Source organism: Microtus pennsylvanicus, chromosome 5 (genome assembly GCF_037038515.1).
Source record: "Microtus pennsylvanicus isolate mMicPen1 chromosome 5, mMicPen1.hap1, whole genome shotgun sequence".
NCBI classification, from domain to species: Eukaryota; Metazoa; Chordata; class Mammalia; order Rodentia; family Cricetidae; genus Microtus; species Microtus pennsylvanicus.
The window spans coordinates 116,738,881-116,758,157 of record NC_134583.1 but is presented as its reverse complement, the minus strand read 5'-3'; the positions used below and the strand labels follow the sequence as shown (position 1 = coordinate 116,758,157).

At 41.3% G+C, this 19,277-nt stretch overlaps 1 protein-coding gene across 1 annotated transcript in view; it reads right to left on the bottom strand.

Moving 5' to 3' along the window:
• Positions 1-65: 65 nt before the first annotated feature.
• Positions 66-19,277, bottom strand: part of Exoc6 (exocyst complex component 6) — a 138,929-nt gene continuing 119,717 nt past the window's right edge. The window contains exons 21-22 of the mRNA XM_075973922.1: positions 2,353-2,465; positions 66-1,174 (exon numbers count right to left, since the gene is read on the bottom strand). Of these exons, the coding sequence (XP_075830037.1) occupies positions 1,042-1,174; positions 2,353-2,465 (246 nt within the window). The 3' untranslated portion in view covers positions 66-1,041. The remainder of the gene's footprint in view (positions 1,175-2,352; positions 2,466-19,277) is intronic.

Below are 19,277 nucleotides of genomic sequence, written 5' to 3'. Positions count from 1 at the left end.
ATTAGGAAATAACAGGCCTTTTCTGGAGGAGGCTATTTTAAATAAGAAACTCTGAATATTTGAAATAGCATCTTCAACAGCTCTCAACCTTTTTAATGTTTTATCACAAAATCCAGACATGTAAGCATAACTCTTCATACTTATTTTACAGAGTCAGGGAGTCTACAAGCATAAATCCTGAAAATGCAAAGGGGAGGGGGTTCAGCATGATTACATTGGGGAGAAAACAAAGGTCAGGTTTACATTGTCATTGTGCCACTGTGATTTATCCAAAGGAAAGTGTACACTGGCTGTAGGCTTCAGACTTCAGTCGGTCTGGTTAGTTTCCACAATCCACAGCCTTGAGATCTGCTCTCTAACTAGATAGCACAGCCACACATGATGGAAACAGCCCTTTAACTGCCTGCTCTTTTCATCTAAACCAAACTAAAACTTTAAAAACGGGTCAACTGCAAGAAATACAACATCTTTGGAAAACCCAAACTCTTTCTTCATATTCCGAGTGGTTAAGCTACCCAAGTTTATGTTCCTGGTGAACTGTGTTTGATTTCAGGAACTTTCAAGATTTGTGTATTTCCTCCTCAGAATCGGCAGAAATAAAAATTTTAGGCACATGAGTCAAACTGAGGTGAAAATAAGAGCTAAAAGTCCAACAATGACAGCCAAGTATTCCCTTCTCAGCAGCGGCTGCAGCCCAAACTGTAATGGCATAACAGGAGCTCTTTCAAGCTTACAGAAAGAATATTTACGAGCAGAGACACGGGTTTTTCTAATATTTGCAATCAGTTTCATATACAATTTATTGGATTTATATATTACACTTTTGACTTTTCCTCTGAAATTGAAAAAATTAATCTTACATTTTATATATAAAATAGTATTCAATTATTTAAAAATCCATACAAATGATGTTTGTCACCATTACTTGTTTAAGCCCTCATCAGTGTATTTCCTCTACTGTGTTTTTACTTCTGTAAACAAATTCTTGTCTCACGAGCAGTGCTGGCCACAGAGACGCACTCAGCTGTGGACCTGGTGTGTCTACACGTGCTGGGACATACCAGTCACCAAGGCTCGGAGCTGTCTCACGACCGTCTCTATCAGCTTCTGCCTGTCTCGGTCGTTCTTCCGGAACTGGGCGAATATGTTATTCTTCTTGCTGGTGTCCTTCATCCTACAAACACATACAGACATAAATGCTGAAAAAGAAAAGCTGCTGCCGATGGGTTCTCTCTCTCTCCTCTCAATTTTCTTTTCTTTTCTTTTCTTTTTTTTTTTAACATGATCTGCCTTATCCAACACCAGCTCAGTGCTTGAAAGGAAAACCTGTGCTATCAAACTTCCGAACACAGGAACCAGGCGGAGACAGAAAATGATGGTCTTGCACTAGCACACAAATCTAAGACACGCAGCTGTCAAACACCGTGTTGTTTTCAAATATCTATTCGAATGCCCTGCATGGGCTGTAGCACACATTCACAGCAAGACCACGTGAGGGCAGAAGTGGGACATTTTAAAATGTAATGTTTTTGCCTCAGTAGCATTTCATGGCATTATAAAATCACTTTACATAAATTGTGTATAGTTTCTTACATCCTTTCAAATAACCACAGATACTTTGAAATTTGGGAAAACAGACAATATTAACACAAAACTGTACATTTTAATAGTTACATTTTAAACAAGCTATGACTGAGCGCAGGAAAAGTTTGACACAATGCAGGAAAAGGAGCACTGTGTTTGGCTGTCTCACTTTTTACGGTATCATTTTCTCAAATCACGTCTTTCTCTACCTTCAAAGAATCCAAGACTTAGATACTACTGAGGCAAACATTCCATTCCGTGGCCCTATTTTATTTTATTTTATTTTATTTTATTTTATTTTTAAGGAGCCCCATTTTCTCTCCAGTCGAGGGATGGACTCAGGCCCTAGCACAAAGCACTGAACAACTGTGCTAAGTAGTCCAGGCTTCCAGTAACATATTTATAAAGCAAACTGAGCCTGAGATGTTTGAAATACATTAGGAAGAAAGAATGTTTTCCTCACATACATAATCAAAATAATTCTGAAAGGCAAGAAAGAGACATCTTTTGTTCATCAAACGGACTGAATTTCTCCACCCCACCCATGTTTCACTCACGATCCTCACTACAGCCTCAGCTCCCCCAAACTCATGATCCCCCGCCTCAGGGTCGGCACACACCTCATACCTGGCTGTACTGACTTTTTTAAAAACTCCATTGAGATATTTTTGTTTTTAGAGAAATTTCTAGTTCTTTATCATGCAATCAAACCCTATGTAAAATGCTACCTAAAATAAAAACAAAAACAACTTTTGGGAACATACTCACTTCTCCAAAAGCGTAAGGGCCGTGTGAGGATTCACACGAAGGTACTTGGAGGCTGGCTGTCCATAGTCAGCGAGGTAAGTGGACCAGTCCCAAACCATAAACAAGTCAAGGAGCTGAGGAAGAGAGTGGAAACATCATGTCAGCGTTTGGACAGCGACCCACATATAAATGAAGAATATGCTATTGTCATGTCTGCATGATTTTCTTTTTACAATAAAATAAGGAAATTCATTTTAAGAACATTACTAGTGTACTTCACAACCAAAACCATGTTCATATTTTTTATTTTGGAATTGCTAAAATCATCAGTGGCTGCTGCTCTAAAGATTTATGACACCTCCATGTAACTGTATGGCACCTCTCACAATCATGTTCACACCTGTACTGATGCTCACAGCTTTTATCTTTGTGTACTGCCCGCGACTCAGGCGGCAAGGCTCGTGCCACTGTGTGTAGGATTGGAAAGAACTGTGTTTACCTTTCAAAGAAGCTGTTTACAGCCTGACTTTCCTAAAGTAATTTAGAGCAAAAGCTCAGATAATCTCAGTGAAGTGCATTACACAACCTCTGCTGGATTCTCCTCGGTGAGAGATACCGTGATGGAATCTGGGCTTCAGGACTCAGCTTCTTAACTCTAGCCAATCATTTTGTGTAAACAAACAATAACAACAAAAGACATTCTCTGTTTTCCATAGTGTGTCTCAAAACTGACAATTTGCTTTATAAACTCCATTTAGAATCATTGTCAAATATTGTTATAATCTTTTAAAAGCAACACCAGGCCTAACCCAAAGCATCCAATCCTTAACCACCTTTAAAGGCCCTAATCCCTTTAAGCTGGTTAAAGCCCACTTCCTATTCTCCCCATCTGAACTGTTTCAGGAAGCTGGATGCTTTACTTAACTATCTTCTCAGTTTTTTATATTCTTTTAAAAACACACTTCATAAATGAGGGTTCTCTTGGTTTTGCTTTCCCACGAAGGAAGCACTTATATTTACTTACAGGGTTTGCGTGGAACCAGTAACTAGAAGACGAATAGAAACATTTAAGGTAATTAAAGCCACCAAAAAGAAAAAACAAAAAAGATTAGGAGAAACCAACTTTTTCTTGGGAAAGTGAGGGGCTGTTTGACTCTGATTTTCTCCATCAGTTTGCAACTGTTATGCAGACACTTGTAAAAGGTTGGAAGTGCAATAATGAAAATATTAATGACTAATGGTTGCTCTGTTTCTTTTTAGACAAGAGAACATTCCCACAACAGAAAGTGAAACACTGTTATAGAAACTCTAATAAAATAATAGAAAAGGGTACTGTCTGATAATAAAAAGAGAGTGTATGCATGATTTTTCATTGTTGTTTGGTAACACATTTTCCCAAGGGACATTAATTTCATATACTTGGATGATGATAATTTGGTTGACAGACTATCATCTACAATGGGCTTAAGAACCAGAAAACAGCAATTTTCTTTGGATTGGTAATAATACTTATAAGAGAGGAATTATAGGAAAAATAATAAGGGATGGCAAAAAGCCACGCACAGAGATAGTAAGCTCCAACATTTTTATTAGGTTACAGAACAAATTAGAATAGTCTACTCCATATGAAGAAACACATACCTAGTGTGCGCAAGGTCTAGGTTCAATGCCCAGCACCACCATAAGGGAAAAAAGATAAACTGCTAACAGTAAGGTAGAACGTACAGAGACTATCACATGCTTCATAAAAGCATCTACATAAAATTTAAATGGCTTAGGAAGATGGTTATAATGTATATTGCTACTTAATTACAGAAAACCCCATAAATAGAAGAAAATTTGAAAATATGCCAAAATGGTATCATTTTTATAGTGGGGTTACAAATAACTTATTTTCTTTATTGTCCTAATATTCTATAGTAAACATGCTTTACTGCTAGAACTAAAGATAGCATCATACTTCTGTTAAAATGTTAGCAGTCTCTACAATGTCAGCAGCAGTCTCACTGTGAAGGCTCCTCTGTCTGTCTATGTGTGATTCTCCATGTGAATGGGGTCATTCCCACAGTCTGCAGAAAGTAACCACTACCCACTGGCTGTGATATGCCTTTCTTCAAGGGCATTAGCCAGTGACCTTTGGGAAAGGAAGAGTCTGTCAGCGAGGCTGCTTCTCTCTTAGGCTGCACTACCACCTCCAGGTGGGGAGAAAGAGCCCGTCTACTGAACCAACCAACCACAGCTGTGAAGACCATGGCCCTTTTCCAGCAAAGAAAGTCTTTCCTCAATAGAAATACTGTGATTGTAATTTGTACACAAGACCAGACATCATACGCAGATATTCACTGCAAATCACTATGATTATAGAAAGTATAAAATTTAATGTACCTACCAGATTCTAATCTATATACTCACATTAACAGAAATATTTTATAAAACATGTACCATGTGTAATTTGTAGATATTTATGGAAACCTGTGGTTAAAGTTTAAGGAATTCAACACCAATGTCAGGTATCTAGAGAAAATTTACTTAATCATTCAGCAAATGTTTATGGCCCACCTACAATGTGCTACATACCTAATATTAGACACCAGAAGACAGTATAACAACTAGACACTGTCCCTTTCCTTAAGGAGTGAACATTATTAAGTGGTGATAAATTAACAAAGAAACAGTTATATTTTGAAGCTCACATGAAGAAATTATTTTAAAAAATTATTCACACAAACCCTAGTAATGTGAACTCTATTAACACAGGAGGAAAATACTGTCAGCTTAATATGTAAAACGGTGGAAACCACGATTGCCTGCTACTCTCTTGCCGTCACTCTTGGTTCCTGAATAAATGGTTGTCCATTGGAGCAGCACTTCAGAGTCTATGTCTTAAAGGAAAATGGGTATGGATAAGGAGGAAGAAAGGAGCCAGAAGGCATGTTGATTTCATACTCAAATCTCTCCTTTCCATGTGCATATGGATTTTTCAAACCCATAATGCTGCTGGACTAAATAAACACAAAACAACATCAAAACACCTTGACAATGCTGGCAACTGTCCGCATCATCTCTCCCAGGCTTCACTGGGCTATTTGGTAGAGCGGGTGGATTCTCTCACGGTCTCATTGAGAAATGAGGTCTCATCCCTAACATCAAGTCCATTTTTACCTTTCTGCTTTGTTTTGTTTATTTTTAAACATCTCGACATGTAGCCTTGGCTGACTTGAAACTTGCTATGTAGATCAGTCTGGTTTGAACAGATTAATCCACCTTTGGACTTTACGCCAGGGTCCCACAGGTTTTCACACAGCCGGCTCTGACTGGAACAGCATGACCCCTGGGGATGCCCTGCTGTCAGAATATGATGGTAAGGGGAGGGAGGTGGAGTGCTTGTCGGGAAACACCAGTACTCAGCTTCACTCCACATCCTGCCATTGCCCTGGGGACTGCCCCTTAGAACCGTCCAAGTTTCCCAGGATGCTGCACTGTTAATATTAAAGCCCCCATTACAGACAACATCAGTCTGTTTCAAGTTTTGGTCCTTTCAGAAGGCAGTGAACAAACAATAAGTTTGTAGTAATCACATAAAATGCTTTAGCCTCAGCCGGGCAGTGGTGGTGTACACCTTTAATCCCAGCACTCGGGAGGCAGAGGCAGGTGGATCTCTGTGAGTTCAAGGCCAGCCTGGTCTATAAGAGCTAGGACAAGCTCCAAAGCTACAGCAAAATCCTGTCTTGAAAAACCAAATAAAATTAAAAAGTTTAAACTTAAAAAATGCTTTAGTCTTGTAGAAACAAAACAGTAAGGCATGGTCTCAACAGATGAAACATTAGTTAACACAGATACACAGAGTTCAAAGATAGATGGAACATGAACAAAAACAAAACACCACCACATTATCCAAAAGCAACTTCACAAACGCTTATTAAAGGATAAAGTAGGGCACATGATAATGAGACTCGGTATTAAGTTCTGTAAGTGGGTTTGTCCCAATAGCCAAGTAAAACGAATCTTCAAGTTTTTTTGGTAAGTATGGATCACACAAAAGCAAGCAGCGAAACAGTGGTGCTTCCGTTCCATCTCATCACGGCCTAAAAGATCATTTGAAATTAGTACCCTCTCTTAGTAAGGACCCAGTTCCCCTCCAGAACAACTGTTAACACATCAAGGGGATTTATATCTGTAAGTTCTAAGGTTTACTTCCTTAGTGCTTCCTGTGTGTTCAGCGAACAAGAAGATCAGCTTAAGGAATGAAATGGTAGCATGGGTGGCCCCTCTCGTACGCTCAAAAGTGGAGTCACTTCAGAATCACTGAGGAATCCTTCACGCTGCTCCATTTAGCTGGCTGCCAGTTCCCCACCCTATAGATTGGTTCTGAATCTGCAGATTTTTGGGGTCTCAAATCTGTTGAGATTATTTATGCAAATGACACAGTGAATGTGGGCAGACTTAAACCATTCTGTGGAGCTCTGAAGAGTGCCTTTTGCCTTTGTAAAACTGAACCCACAGTGTCGGTTCATTTTCCCTTGAATCTGGTTTAGTTTTGTTTTGTGTCTTTCGGATTTTGCTTTTGAAGCACCTCAGGGGCAGTGACCCAAGACAGAAGAAAAATAAAGCCAAGCCAACCTCAAGAGAGAAGCAACTGGGGACACCAGGTTTGCTTTTGTAAACGCTGACCTGGGGGCTCAGGGGCAGCCTTACTCCCCCAAATTCCCTTTTCCAAACACTAAATCCACCTGGGACTTCAGGGTCGCTTTGCAAATTCCAAAAGTAAACCAAAAGATCGTTTTTCCTTAGCCTTCAAGAAACAAAGCTGACGCAAGGTTCCTAGTGTGCTTCAGAGACTAAAGGACAACAAAACTCCTAAGCCCAGTACAACGCTGAGGCCGAAACACTTGCCCTTCAAACAAATCCTCCATAATTGGCTACTGGGAATTGAAGAAGAAAGATCTTATTGCCCTTTCCTGGAGAATTCTTGTCTTTTCCAGACAATGGCATCAAATGAGCACCATCTGCTTTTTCAAGCATAGACTTTCCCCTTTCTGTGCAAATACCACATTCAGAAAGCTCTAGAGGAAGCTGAGGGGATAATTTTAGATAAGCCAATATGAATTTAGTCAAACTCCATACAAGGGGCAATGGGTGTAGTTCAATCGGTAGAGGCTTGCCTAGCATGCTTGAGGTCTTAGATTCAATCTCCAATACTTCAGAAAACCTAGCATGGTGGTGCAATCTGTAATCTCAAGCAAAGGCATGAGTTCAAGGTCAGCCTAGACCACAAAACCATTAAATCTGAAAACTTTGAGGACAAAGACCAAATCTATAGCTGTCAAATTGAAGCAAGCTTTATTTAATACTGGCCAGGACAATGGGACACTGACCAGCTCCATACTGGGAACTCCCAGAGAATAGCCACAAGCTATGTTGACCAGGTGCCTATCTATAAAGACCAAATCCTCAAGCCTATGGCACTTCTCATCTTCGTCCAATCCAGGGCAGGCATACATCCTGATGTACTTCCTATATACAAGTGATCAAGTACATCCTGCACAGTTGGGGCAACCAACCTTGCTTATTGAAGCAAAATCATGTGACTTGTTAACTTACAAGAACACCAGCTCCCAGCATCCCAGGAAGTTATCTGTCCTTAGGCAAGTGGGGCTTATAAGGTTAGCATTAGCCTTTACAGACTTTGTTTAAAAACATGAAATTCAGTCTCTTTTTCTTGCCTCCTGGTGTTAAAGGCCTTCAAGCTGTCTTCACCCAAGCCTTTTCTCTTCAAACATCCATTTTTCTTTTTTCTTTCTTTTTCTTTTTTTTTTTTGTTTTATTTTTTGTTTTGTTTTTCAAGACAGGGTTTCTCTGTGCTCTGTGTAGCTTTAGAACCTGTCCTGGAACTAGCTCTTGTATACCAGGCTGGCCTCGAACTCACAGAGATTGCCTCTGCCTCCCAAGTGCTGGGATTAAAGGTGTGTACCACCACTGCCCAGCTAAACATCCATTTTTCAAGCCTGCTTTCAGCCAATGTCTTCTGGGTTCCCTCTATGAGGAGTATGGGTGAGCTCAGGGTGGGATCAGGGTGAGATGAGGGTGAGCTCAGGGTGGGATCAGGGTGAGATCAGGGTGAGATGAGGGTGAGCTCAGGGTGAGATGAGGGTGAGATCAGGGTGAGCTCAGGGTGAGATGAGGGTGAGATCAGGGTGGACTCAGGGTGGGCTCAGGGTGGACTCAGGGTGGGCTCAGGGTGGGCTCAGGGTGAGATGAGGGTGAGATCAGGGTGGGCTCAGGGTGGGCTCAGGGTGGGCTCAGGGTGGGCTCAGGGTGAGATCAGGGTGGGCTCAGGGTGAGATGAGGGTGGGCTCAAGGTGAGATCAGAGTGGGCTCAGGGTGAGATGAGGGTGGACTCAGGGTGGGCTCAGGGTGAGATCAGGGTGGGCTCGGGGTGAGATGAGGGTGGACTCAGGGTGAGATCAGGGTGGGCTCAGGGTGAGATGAGGGTGGACTCAGGGTGAGATCAGGGTGGGCTCGGGGTGAGATGAGGGTGGACTCGGGGTGAGATGAGGGTGGACTCGGGGTGAGATGAGGGTGGGCTCGGGGTGAGATCAGGGTGGGCTCGGGGTGAGACCAGGGTGGGCTCAGGGTGAGACCAGGGTGGGCTCAGGGTGCCATGGACTGCAGTTCCCTTTAACTCACTTCACTACAGAAGCGAAGAGTTCTTGAAATAAATTTTTAATTTTTCTTTCTTCTTCTTTTATTATTTCAACCACCTTCCTTTCTTCTTCCCCATCCCCTCTTTCTTTTGAGACAGGGTCTCACTATGTAGCCCTGGCTGGCCTGGAACTCTCTCTGTTAAGACAGGCCAGTCTCAAACTCAAAGCTATCCACCTGCCCCTGCCTCCCAAGTGCTGGGATTAAAAGTGTATACTCCCACCCCAGGCCTTCTTTAGAGTATTTTCAATGCTAAGCTATGCTGTATGATATTGCTAGGCAGCCATTAGGTGAGTTTAGAATTTCAAAGAAAGAGGTGAATAATGGAAGTGAACACAATCAGATTTATAAACTCTTACACTTGCCAAAATTCCTGTGGCTGTCATAGCTAAAGTAACATACAGAAACATGTATACTCAATCGTGCCACAAGGACATGTGCTCAACTATGTTCACAGCAGCATTGTTTCCAGAACCTGGAAACAACCTAAATGCCCCTTGTCCGAAGAATGGATAAGAAAAGTGGTACATTTAAACAGTGGAGTACTACACAGCAGAAAAAATAACAACATCAGAAACATGTATAAGCTTGTATGTTGATGTATTATTTTTTTTCAAAATAATACCAGCAAATAATTGTATCATAGATTGGATACGGAGCATATCATAGTGCTAAGATTGTATTATAGATTGGATATGGAGCATATCATAGCACTAAGATTATATCATAGATTGGATACGGAGCATATCATAGTGCTAAGATTGTATCATAGATTGGATACGGAGCATATCATAGTGCTAAGATTGTATCATAGATTGGATACGGAGCATATCATAGTGCTAAGATTGTATCATAGATTGGATACGGAGCATATCATAGTGCTAAGATTGTATCATAGATTGGATACGGAGCATATCATAGTGCTAAGATTGTATCATAGATTGGATATGGAGCATATCATAGTACTAAGATTGTATCATAGATTGGATATGGAGCATATCATAGTGCTAAGATTGTATCATAGATTGGATATGGAGCATATCATAGTGCTAAGATTGTATCATAGATTGGATACGGAGCATATCATAGTGCTAAGATTGTATCATAGATTGGATATGGAGCATATCATAGCACTAAGAGTTTACTGCCCCTGCGCCTGCTCTCAGAAAAACAACACTAACTCAGACTCGCCTTGCTAATTTCGGACATATACTGATATCACATGAAGAGCTTACCTTACTTAGGCAACCTTTCTATTTATAACAGCTATTTCAAAAATTTCCTCCTTTAACTTTTATAACTTTAATATATTTAAAAATACATCATTTAAAAAATTAAAAAAGTAGTTTTGAGCTGTACTGTAGAATTCATCTGCTTAAAATCGGTGGCTTTAAGTATATCCACAGTATATCCATAGCTATCAGCAGTCACTGCCGTAAATGGCAGTCCTGCGATGCGGTCTCTCTTAACTGGCTTTTTACTTAGTATATTCTCATATTGTAGCAACGATTAGCACTTTCTATCTGTTGTTGGTGAATTCTATCCCATGTATCACACTTTCTTTAATAATCAGCTGAAGACCATTCAGCTCTTTTCACAGTTTAGCTATCATCAATAACCATTTATGTACAATTTTTGAAGATGAAAAATTTTGTTTCTTTAAATGTGTACCTCTACACACTGAGTAAAAACTACCAAAACAGTTCTTTAACTCTGAAATTCTATTAATATATTATCATTCTGAAAGTTAGACTGCGAAAGTACTGGTTTAACATGTGCTACAGATGTGAAGAGCATTTCGAAGCCAAAGCTCTGCTTCTGAGATTCCTCTCTGCAAACCCATGATGGCACCACCTCACATGCCAAACAAGCACTGCTGGTCATACATTTAATTTTCTGTCCAGATTCATTACATCATCTGCTGCACTTATGTGAGGCAGTTACACGAAGCTCAAAGAGTCTGGTTCTAAAGGATCAAACCTCGAACCACAAGAGGCGCTTGCTAGACTTGCGATTCTTTCTGATGAATCATTTGGATTCACTGCAGCGCTGAAGAACTCCGATAAACGGTGTGAACTGGGCCTGGAAGAACTCGAGCAGTGGAAGAAGACCCTCTGGACCATCTGAGAGGGAGACGGCTGATGTTCCTATAAGTGCTCTGTGTGCTTCTTCACAGTGAGTGCTAAGAAACAAGGGCTAATGGGAACAACTATTTTTCCACATCTAAAAGAATCTAGGTGGGTGTTCCATTAATCCCCACTCTCCATGTGAGATAATGGCTGTGATTTACAAAAAAGTACAAGAAAATGTGGAGAATCTAATACCTGGGTTAATTTAATCTCCAATAAAATGAGTCACATATGTTTTACTCTAAAATTTTAGTAAGTCTAATAAAATTTATAATTTGTCATATGAGTGCTGGTTCTGGCTTAAGGAAATAAACTAAACTAAAATTAAAACTAAATACTTTAGACACCGAAATGTCTGAATGGCATCTTGTCATTTCCTTGTTTAAAATGGAACTCAGAGTCAAGGCATGGTAGCACATGCCTATAATCCCAGTACAGGGGAGGTAGATGAGGAAGGATGAGGAGGCCAAGGCCACCCTCAGCTACACAGCAACTCTGAGACAAGCCTGGGCTATATGAGACCCTGTCTTAAAAAAACAAACCAAAAAATGGAACTGAGGCGTTTACAGATGAAACTAAGTAAAGCCATCCCCACTGCCGTAGGAAGAAGAGGGTGCACACCTGCAGTGGCAGACTCAGTTCTAACTAACCCTTGGGAGAGCTCCTCAGCGAAAGGCAAAGCTCAGACTATCCACGCTATGCTTCAGCTGCGGCCAGACTTTACCATTTGTGCTGCAGTCCAGAACGAATGCAAGGTGAGCTGACTACCAAAGAAAGGATAATGGACATTAACAAAACAGGCCCTTCATGGCCCCTGTGTAACAGAAAGAGTATTACAGCTGGCGCTAAAGCACAACAGTGGGCCACTTGCACACACACAGTTTTGTCCACTATTTTATACTTAAGGGACCTGAATCCTCAGCCATTTTTTCTTTTCTTTAATAGATTTTATTATCTTTACTCAAGCAATTTAAAATATGTATTTACTTTTCTTGAATCTAAAAGACACTTATTTATAAACCCAAATTAACCGTTTACTTCCAGATCTGATTGTATATGTAACTATCTTTTGTCAGGTATAATGATTTGCTTGAAAAACATGTCAGAACACTTGCTGCTTGATCTGTTTTAAAGAGAAATGTCTTTCCATACCCTTGAGCATGATGAAATACAAAGGGTAACAAGGCAGATGGCAAATTACTAAGTCTGATTCATTAAGGCAGTGTACACAGCATGGAGACAAGGCTAATGTTAGGCCCAGTCCTTAGTAACAGATTCCAGAGAGGTAAGAGACAACCCTGCAACACTGTGACAAAGGTAAGTGAAGACAAAGACGCAGCTGGGCTAGGAAGCAGCTACTGGCACCACACCCTCACTAAGGGCTGTAGCTTAAAGATACCAACAACAGAAAGGGAAGGACTTACTTTCTTGGGAGAATAAATGCAGACCAATGGATTGTGATCCAAGTTCTACCACGTGGACTACAGAGTGGGAAGATAAGCCTGCATCTGACCTCTGGATAACCTAAACAGGAAATCAGGACATTCTAAGCCTAATAGGCTGTGTCATCCTGTTAGGATAATTGTTTCCATTGCTACCTTGCATAAATAGCTCACACTAGGCCATCAGAAAACACTCAAGCCCCAGTCTCTTGTTTGTAAGAACAGAAACAATGCCTGGCTCAGTGCCCTCGACACAGGTGAGGAGCTACGGCCTGGTTCTTGATAATTAAGAAGAGAACAAAGAACAGAAGAGAGAGACATGAAAGAATTTGGAAGTTATCTTCTAAGTATTTTAAAGATTGTCTGAAAAAAAAATCATAAAATATTAAAAGTAAAACTTCCTGGCAAGAGTCTGGGGTAATTAAGAGACTATGATTTAAGGAAAAAATTGATGAACATTACAACTTAAAACAAGGCAGCATTTTTTAAGGAATAATCTTTAAGTATCTCATACTTAGTTATGGTGCGCCAGAATGGTAGAACTTAAAAAAGTTTTTACAATCTCAAGCCCTCCATTTTCTTACCTAATAAAACTCTATGTACTTATCTTAAGGCAGGACAGAAAGAGGGAAATTAGGAGACATGAGAAGCAGAAAGGAGCTCCTCAGCCAGCAGAGAAGCAAGAATCACAACACAACAAGGTCTTTCTCTCTCCCCAGTTACAAATTTACAATTTTCTAGGACTCCCACCACAAACCCCAGTCCAGGAAAGATGTGCAATTTGGGAGGCCCTTGTGAAGCCCAGTGGCTTCTTAGTATCACTCTATCAGATTATTATTCCGTCCAATGACATCCAAGGCCACCTTAGGATCTTACTGAAAGTGAGAGAAGGATGAGGAAGATTTTTTAAACAACTTTTTATTTATTTATTTATTCATTCATTCATTTGCTTGTTTGTTTTTACATCCTGACTACAGTTTCCCCTCCCTCTTTTCCTTCTAGTCCCTTCTCCCTCCTCTCCCCCCACCTACCTACTCCTTCTCCATTTCTTTTCAGAATAGAACTTCCCATGGATATAGGCCAGCCATGGCATATCAAATTGCAGTGAGACCAGGCACCTCCTCTCCTATTAAGGCTGGACAAGGCAATCTGGTAGGAGGAAAGGGTGCCAAAAGCAGGCAACAGAGTCAGAGAGAGTCCCTGCTCCCACTCTTAGGAGTCACACAAGACCAAGCTACACGACTGCAAGATAGAAGCAGAGGGCCTAAGTCAGTCCCATGCAGGTTCACAGCAACTTTTTGAGATGTAACTTGAGCCACAGAAACGGCACATCTGGGTAATATTAAGTCCGTTGATTACTATTCTTGAGGCGCCACACCCACAGCTGAGCATATCTTACTTCCCCTATTCTCTGGGAAGCCTATCCTTGGACATGTCTTTCTTTCTGAGTGCCTCTCTTTCTCCAACCCTCATGCTCATGTCTATATCAAATATAAAATGCCTTTGATATAATCTCTAACTCTGCTTCACCATACTGGATAGTCCTAAAATTCTTCTCTCCGTCAAAGCAATGGAATCCCAGTTTGTCTAAGGAACTCCTCAGGCTGCTGAGGGGCACAACATGTAGTTGTGTCTCCCCGCTTACCAGTAACACTTTGATTACTTCACTTGATTAAGATAACGCTTAAGAAATAAGGCTTTGCCAGACATAGTGGCACATGCCTTTAATCCCAGCACTGTGAGACAGGCAGGTGGATCTCTGAGTTCCAGGACATACTGGTCTACAGAATGAATTTCAAGACAGCTAGGGCTACACATATAAACTCTCTCAACAAACAAACAACAGACATTTACTGCTCATAGCTCTGGAAACATTCTGTAATAAGCACCAATATTGTTTACCAATTGTTTATGCCTTATTAAATTTCTATCCAACCAAGTTGCAAAAACTAAAGATACCTGCATCTTGAATTAACCATTTAGAGGCATTATAACCTGGGTTTTTGTGGTGCTGTGAAAGAAAATGGCCCCCAAAGGGAGTGGCACTATTAGACGGTGTGGCCTTGTGTGGCAAGTGTGTCACTGTGCCGAGGCTCTGAAGTCTCTTTTGCACAAGCTTCCCTCAGTGTGACAGCCAGCTGACTTCGTGTTGCCTGCAGATGTAGGACTCTCAGCCATTCCTTCAGCATCTGCACCCTGCCATGCTCTTCACCACAACAATAATGGACTAAACCTCTGAAACTATAAGCAAGCCACCCCATTTAAATGCCTTCCTTTATAAGAGTTACCCTGGTGTCTCTTCACAGCAATAAGAACCCTAACTAAGACAGGTCTCAACCTCCTCTTCTGTAATAAAGGAATCATGTACTTCCTGTCTACTTTGATAATTTATAGAAAATACATGAACATAAGGGCATATTTAATAACCAAAAAAGCAAGCTGGAAAACTTGTAGAACACACTAGACTAAGGATGGTACAACACCCTTACCTGGAGCCCCATATATGGAGAGGAGAGCAGCTAAGGCTGTGAAGGAAAGACCCTCTCTGACTGTCATCTGACCACCCATATGACCAACTGGTAGGGAACTAATGTGGGGGGCGGGATGACTTCACAGCTTGCTAACACAGGCTACTCTGTCTATCCATCCATTCAGACCCCATCCTCACTTCTGTGTCCTTCATGTCTTGTACTTCAACTCTGTAGCTCAACTGAACCCTAATCCCTGGCTCTGTGGGCTTCCAGGAGCTCCCCACCTGAGTTTGGTACTACCTTATCTAACCCTTGCACACATTCTCTTTGCGTCCATATAGTGTTCTGCCTCTGCCTACCTCCAGGAAGGGCTCTTTGAACTCTGCACGCTCGCATGCACACACACACACACACACACACACACACACACACACACACACTACTGTGTAATATGTGTCACCTGCATTCATGTTAGTAATTAGGAATGGAATCAAAGAATCTGTGCTTGCCAATAGCTACTATCCATGGAAACTGAGCAACCAACGACCTGGAAAATTGCAACCAACAAAACTGACATGGCTTTTGAACTTATTCGATGAATTGTGACATCATGGAAAGACACAGACAAGTCCATCTGCGTTTCTAGTGTAGTACACTCTTAAAAGTATCCAAACTGAGTGTGTAGTGTCAGGAGTTGATCAAGGAAGGGTGGAGGAATTTTAAGCAGATTGGGACCACACAAGGGAGGTACCCAGTTGCACTCCCAAGAGTGCCGTGCACTCATTAAAAATGGCTATCAGCTGAAAATGAAGAAAAGAAGGGCACGTGTGTGAACAGGGAGAGGCACTGCGGAAGTTAACAGTGAGAGACTGCTAGAGGCAGAGGGGAATGGACGGGAAGAGCTAGGGGACCTACCACTCATCCTTCTCTCTATGCGGCTCATGAAAGAATGCACGCTGCTAGAGAGAGCTGCAGGAGACGGTGCCCCCAGAACAACAGGAAGAGGGGGGAAAGAAATCTTTCTGCCAAATTGTGGAAGGCTAGGGTCATTTTACATCAGAATTGGGGGGGGGGGAGTCAGATGGCAAGGGCACGAGAAATCAAAGGAAATAATACCTACTATACACAATGAAAATGAAACAAGAAAAAAAGAAAAAGACCAGGAGGTGAAAAGGAGAGGACACCAGAGTGAGAAGAGAAACTACTGAGTAATCAGGAATTTCAATCAGTGAGGATGAGCTGAGAGTGAGTGTCTGGAAAGGCAGTGTCTAACCACATCCCACAGAGAAATGGCAAAGGCTGCCACAAGATTTTCTAAAGTGTGTGTGTCTGAATGCACTGAGGCAGGAAGACTGCCGAGTTTGTGGTTAACCTGGCCTTCATCTTACTCCCCCCACACCACCCCTAAATCATTAATTAAAAGCTCTTTTACAATATGCCTCCCCCACATAGCACACACCAGCACAGATGCGAAGGAATGTATCCCTTCCAAGTGCTAGCAGTGGGCCAGTCATAGAGGCGCACACCTTTAATCCCAGCAGGACTTGGGAAGGAGAGGCAGGCAGATCTCTGGGAGTGGGAGACCAGCGTGGTCTACAAATCAAGTTCCAGACCAGCCAGGGCTCCACAGTGGGATCCTGGCTCAAACAAAACAAAACACTAGTTGTGTATGAGCAGTTCTCTGAGTCACCCAAATGTGAAGACAATGATCATCTCACTGATCTGAGAAAATACTTATAGATGAATACTAGGAATTTTGGTCCCAAAGTGAACTGATTTCTAAAAGAATTTCTTGTTAAATACTGTCACTCTGGGTTAACTAATATTTAATAATTATGATATCATGTATAATATTCATTCAAGTCCAGAATACCTTTACCCCTACTGTGACAGGCTGTTCTAGGAACTTTAGCCTATTTCTTTCTTTCCTTTCCTTTTTTTTTTTTTTTTTGGTTTTTCAAGACAGGGTTTCTCTGTAGCTTTGGAGCCCTATCCTGGAACTAGCTCTTGTAGACCAGGCTGGCCTTGAACTCACAGCGGTGCATGATCCACCCTGCCTCTGCCTATAAGTGCTGGCTAGTCCTTTCTTTTTTAAAGATTTATTTATTTATTATGTATACAGTGTTCTGCCAGCATATATGCCTACATGCCAGAAGAGGGCACCAGAACCTCATTACAGATGGTTGTGAGCCATCATGTGGTTGTTGGGAATTGAACTCAGGACCGCTGGAAGAGCAGTTAGTGCTCTTAACCTCTGAGCCACCTCTCCAGCCCTAACTAATGAAAACGAATTAACAAGATATTGATAATCTTAAGAACACTTACATATGGGACTGTATTTTATGTACTGTGTGGAGGAACACAGATGTGAGCCTGGTCCACCTTGACTAAAGGACAGAGAGTTTGAGTTTATTTTTACTCTTTCAAAGTTGTTGACAACAGGTGTGGCTACAAACAAGAAACCCTGACCTAGGGTGTGGTCACTTGGTGGTTTGGACAGTAAGATGTCCCAGAGAGGTGGATCTGCTCCACCCTGACCAAAGGTCGGAGAACTCAAGCCTATTCCTGCTCCTTCTTTTAAGATAGGAGGTCTGACTACGAGTGGCTGTCTACAGGATACTCGGTCTAGGGTGTGTTTGCTGCATGTCCTAACAAAAACATAAAATGCTTTACTCAGGAAATAATGGCTTGAATGTTTCAAGTTTTGAAACAAGTAATTGTTCTGGTTGTCCTTTGTGTCATGTTAAAGTAGTCTTTTACACCCCCCCACCTTGTACTGGAGTATAAACGCATATGAAAAATAAACGTGGGTGGAGTCAGTATTCACTGCATAGCCCTCCTGGTTCTATCCTATGTCTCTGTATTTCTTTCATATCTCTGTTCCTCCTACCTAATGTTTCTAATCCACATGCCCCTACCCTGGAATGTATGAACCTGTCATGGCTGGACAGATGTGACGGCACATGGCTGTAATCCCAACACTCAGGAGCCGTGGGTAGGAAAGTCATATCTAAGGCCAGCTTGGGCTACATACAGTGACAGCCTATCTCAAAACAAAGTTTAACTATGAGCATGCACTTAAGTATGTTCACAAGTATGTGTGAATTATAAAGGGTGAGGAAGAAAACAAACTAATTACTCTAAGAGACTAAAGAGAAGGGGAGAAATGAGAGCTTTTGAACAGTTCCCTGGTCTTGATAATCACACTGTAGTGATCACTGGAGAAAGACAAGGGAAGTGAGCAGGGAACTGCTTGTAACTTATGGGTGCGTAATTGTTTTAAAATGAGAAACTAGGTTAGAGACATAGTTCAGTGGTAAATCATATACCTAGTATGATAAAGTCCTTGGTTCAGTTCTCAGCAGAGAGAGAAAATATGTTTTATCTCAAAAAATAATTGCCCACACAATACAGCAGCCTGAACTTACTTCTTAAAATAACAGTTACAAACCTGAGTTCAAAATGCATATTAATAGCTGAAGGTATGAGTATAAGTCACCTATATATTTAAACATAAACCACGATCTTCTACAGTAACAACATTGGAACACAAAGAAGAGAAAGGGCAAAAGCCATTTAGGTTCAAACTAATCCTTCATCATCTAAGCTTTCCCAAGGGCAGCATACTTTTCTAATATCTGGACCTTAAGGTAAACTCTGTGAGATGTCTGGTCTTGTTATACTCAGGAGCAAACTCCAATGCCTCTACCTTTAATTCTCTGGCACTTCAGATGACTTTAGAATTGTCTAAGAATAAAAAGCTTGCTGGAGGAGCTGTGTATACAGCTTACGGTCCCGCTGCTGTAGCTAGTCAAGCATTTAGATACTACAACTTGGGCAAATCTCATTAGAAGTCAAAGACTTCAAACTTCTAAAGCAAGTTCCTGTGAAGGAGTTATGTGGGCAAGTTTAAGCAAGCAGGGTGTATATACAATATAGTAACAAATACAATGCAAACAAAGGAAGATTTATTTAATTATAGTGGAAATAATTGTTATTTAAAAGTAACTTCTTCATAACAGAATAAAATAGACTAGCGGCAAAAGAATGGTATGTTATGATGCCTTAAGACTAGAAACAGAAGACAGAGATTTCAAAGTGAAGTCTTGGCAGACACCCAGTCTCCATGGCAAGAGTTCTGGCCAAACACGTCCTTCACAACCTCCAACACTTGTTCATGTCCCCAGAGAAAGAATCCAAGG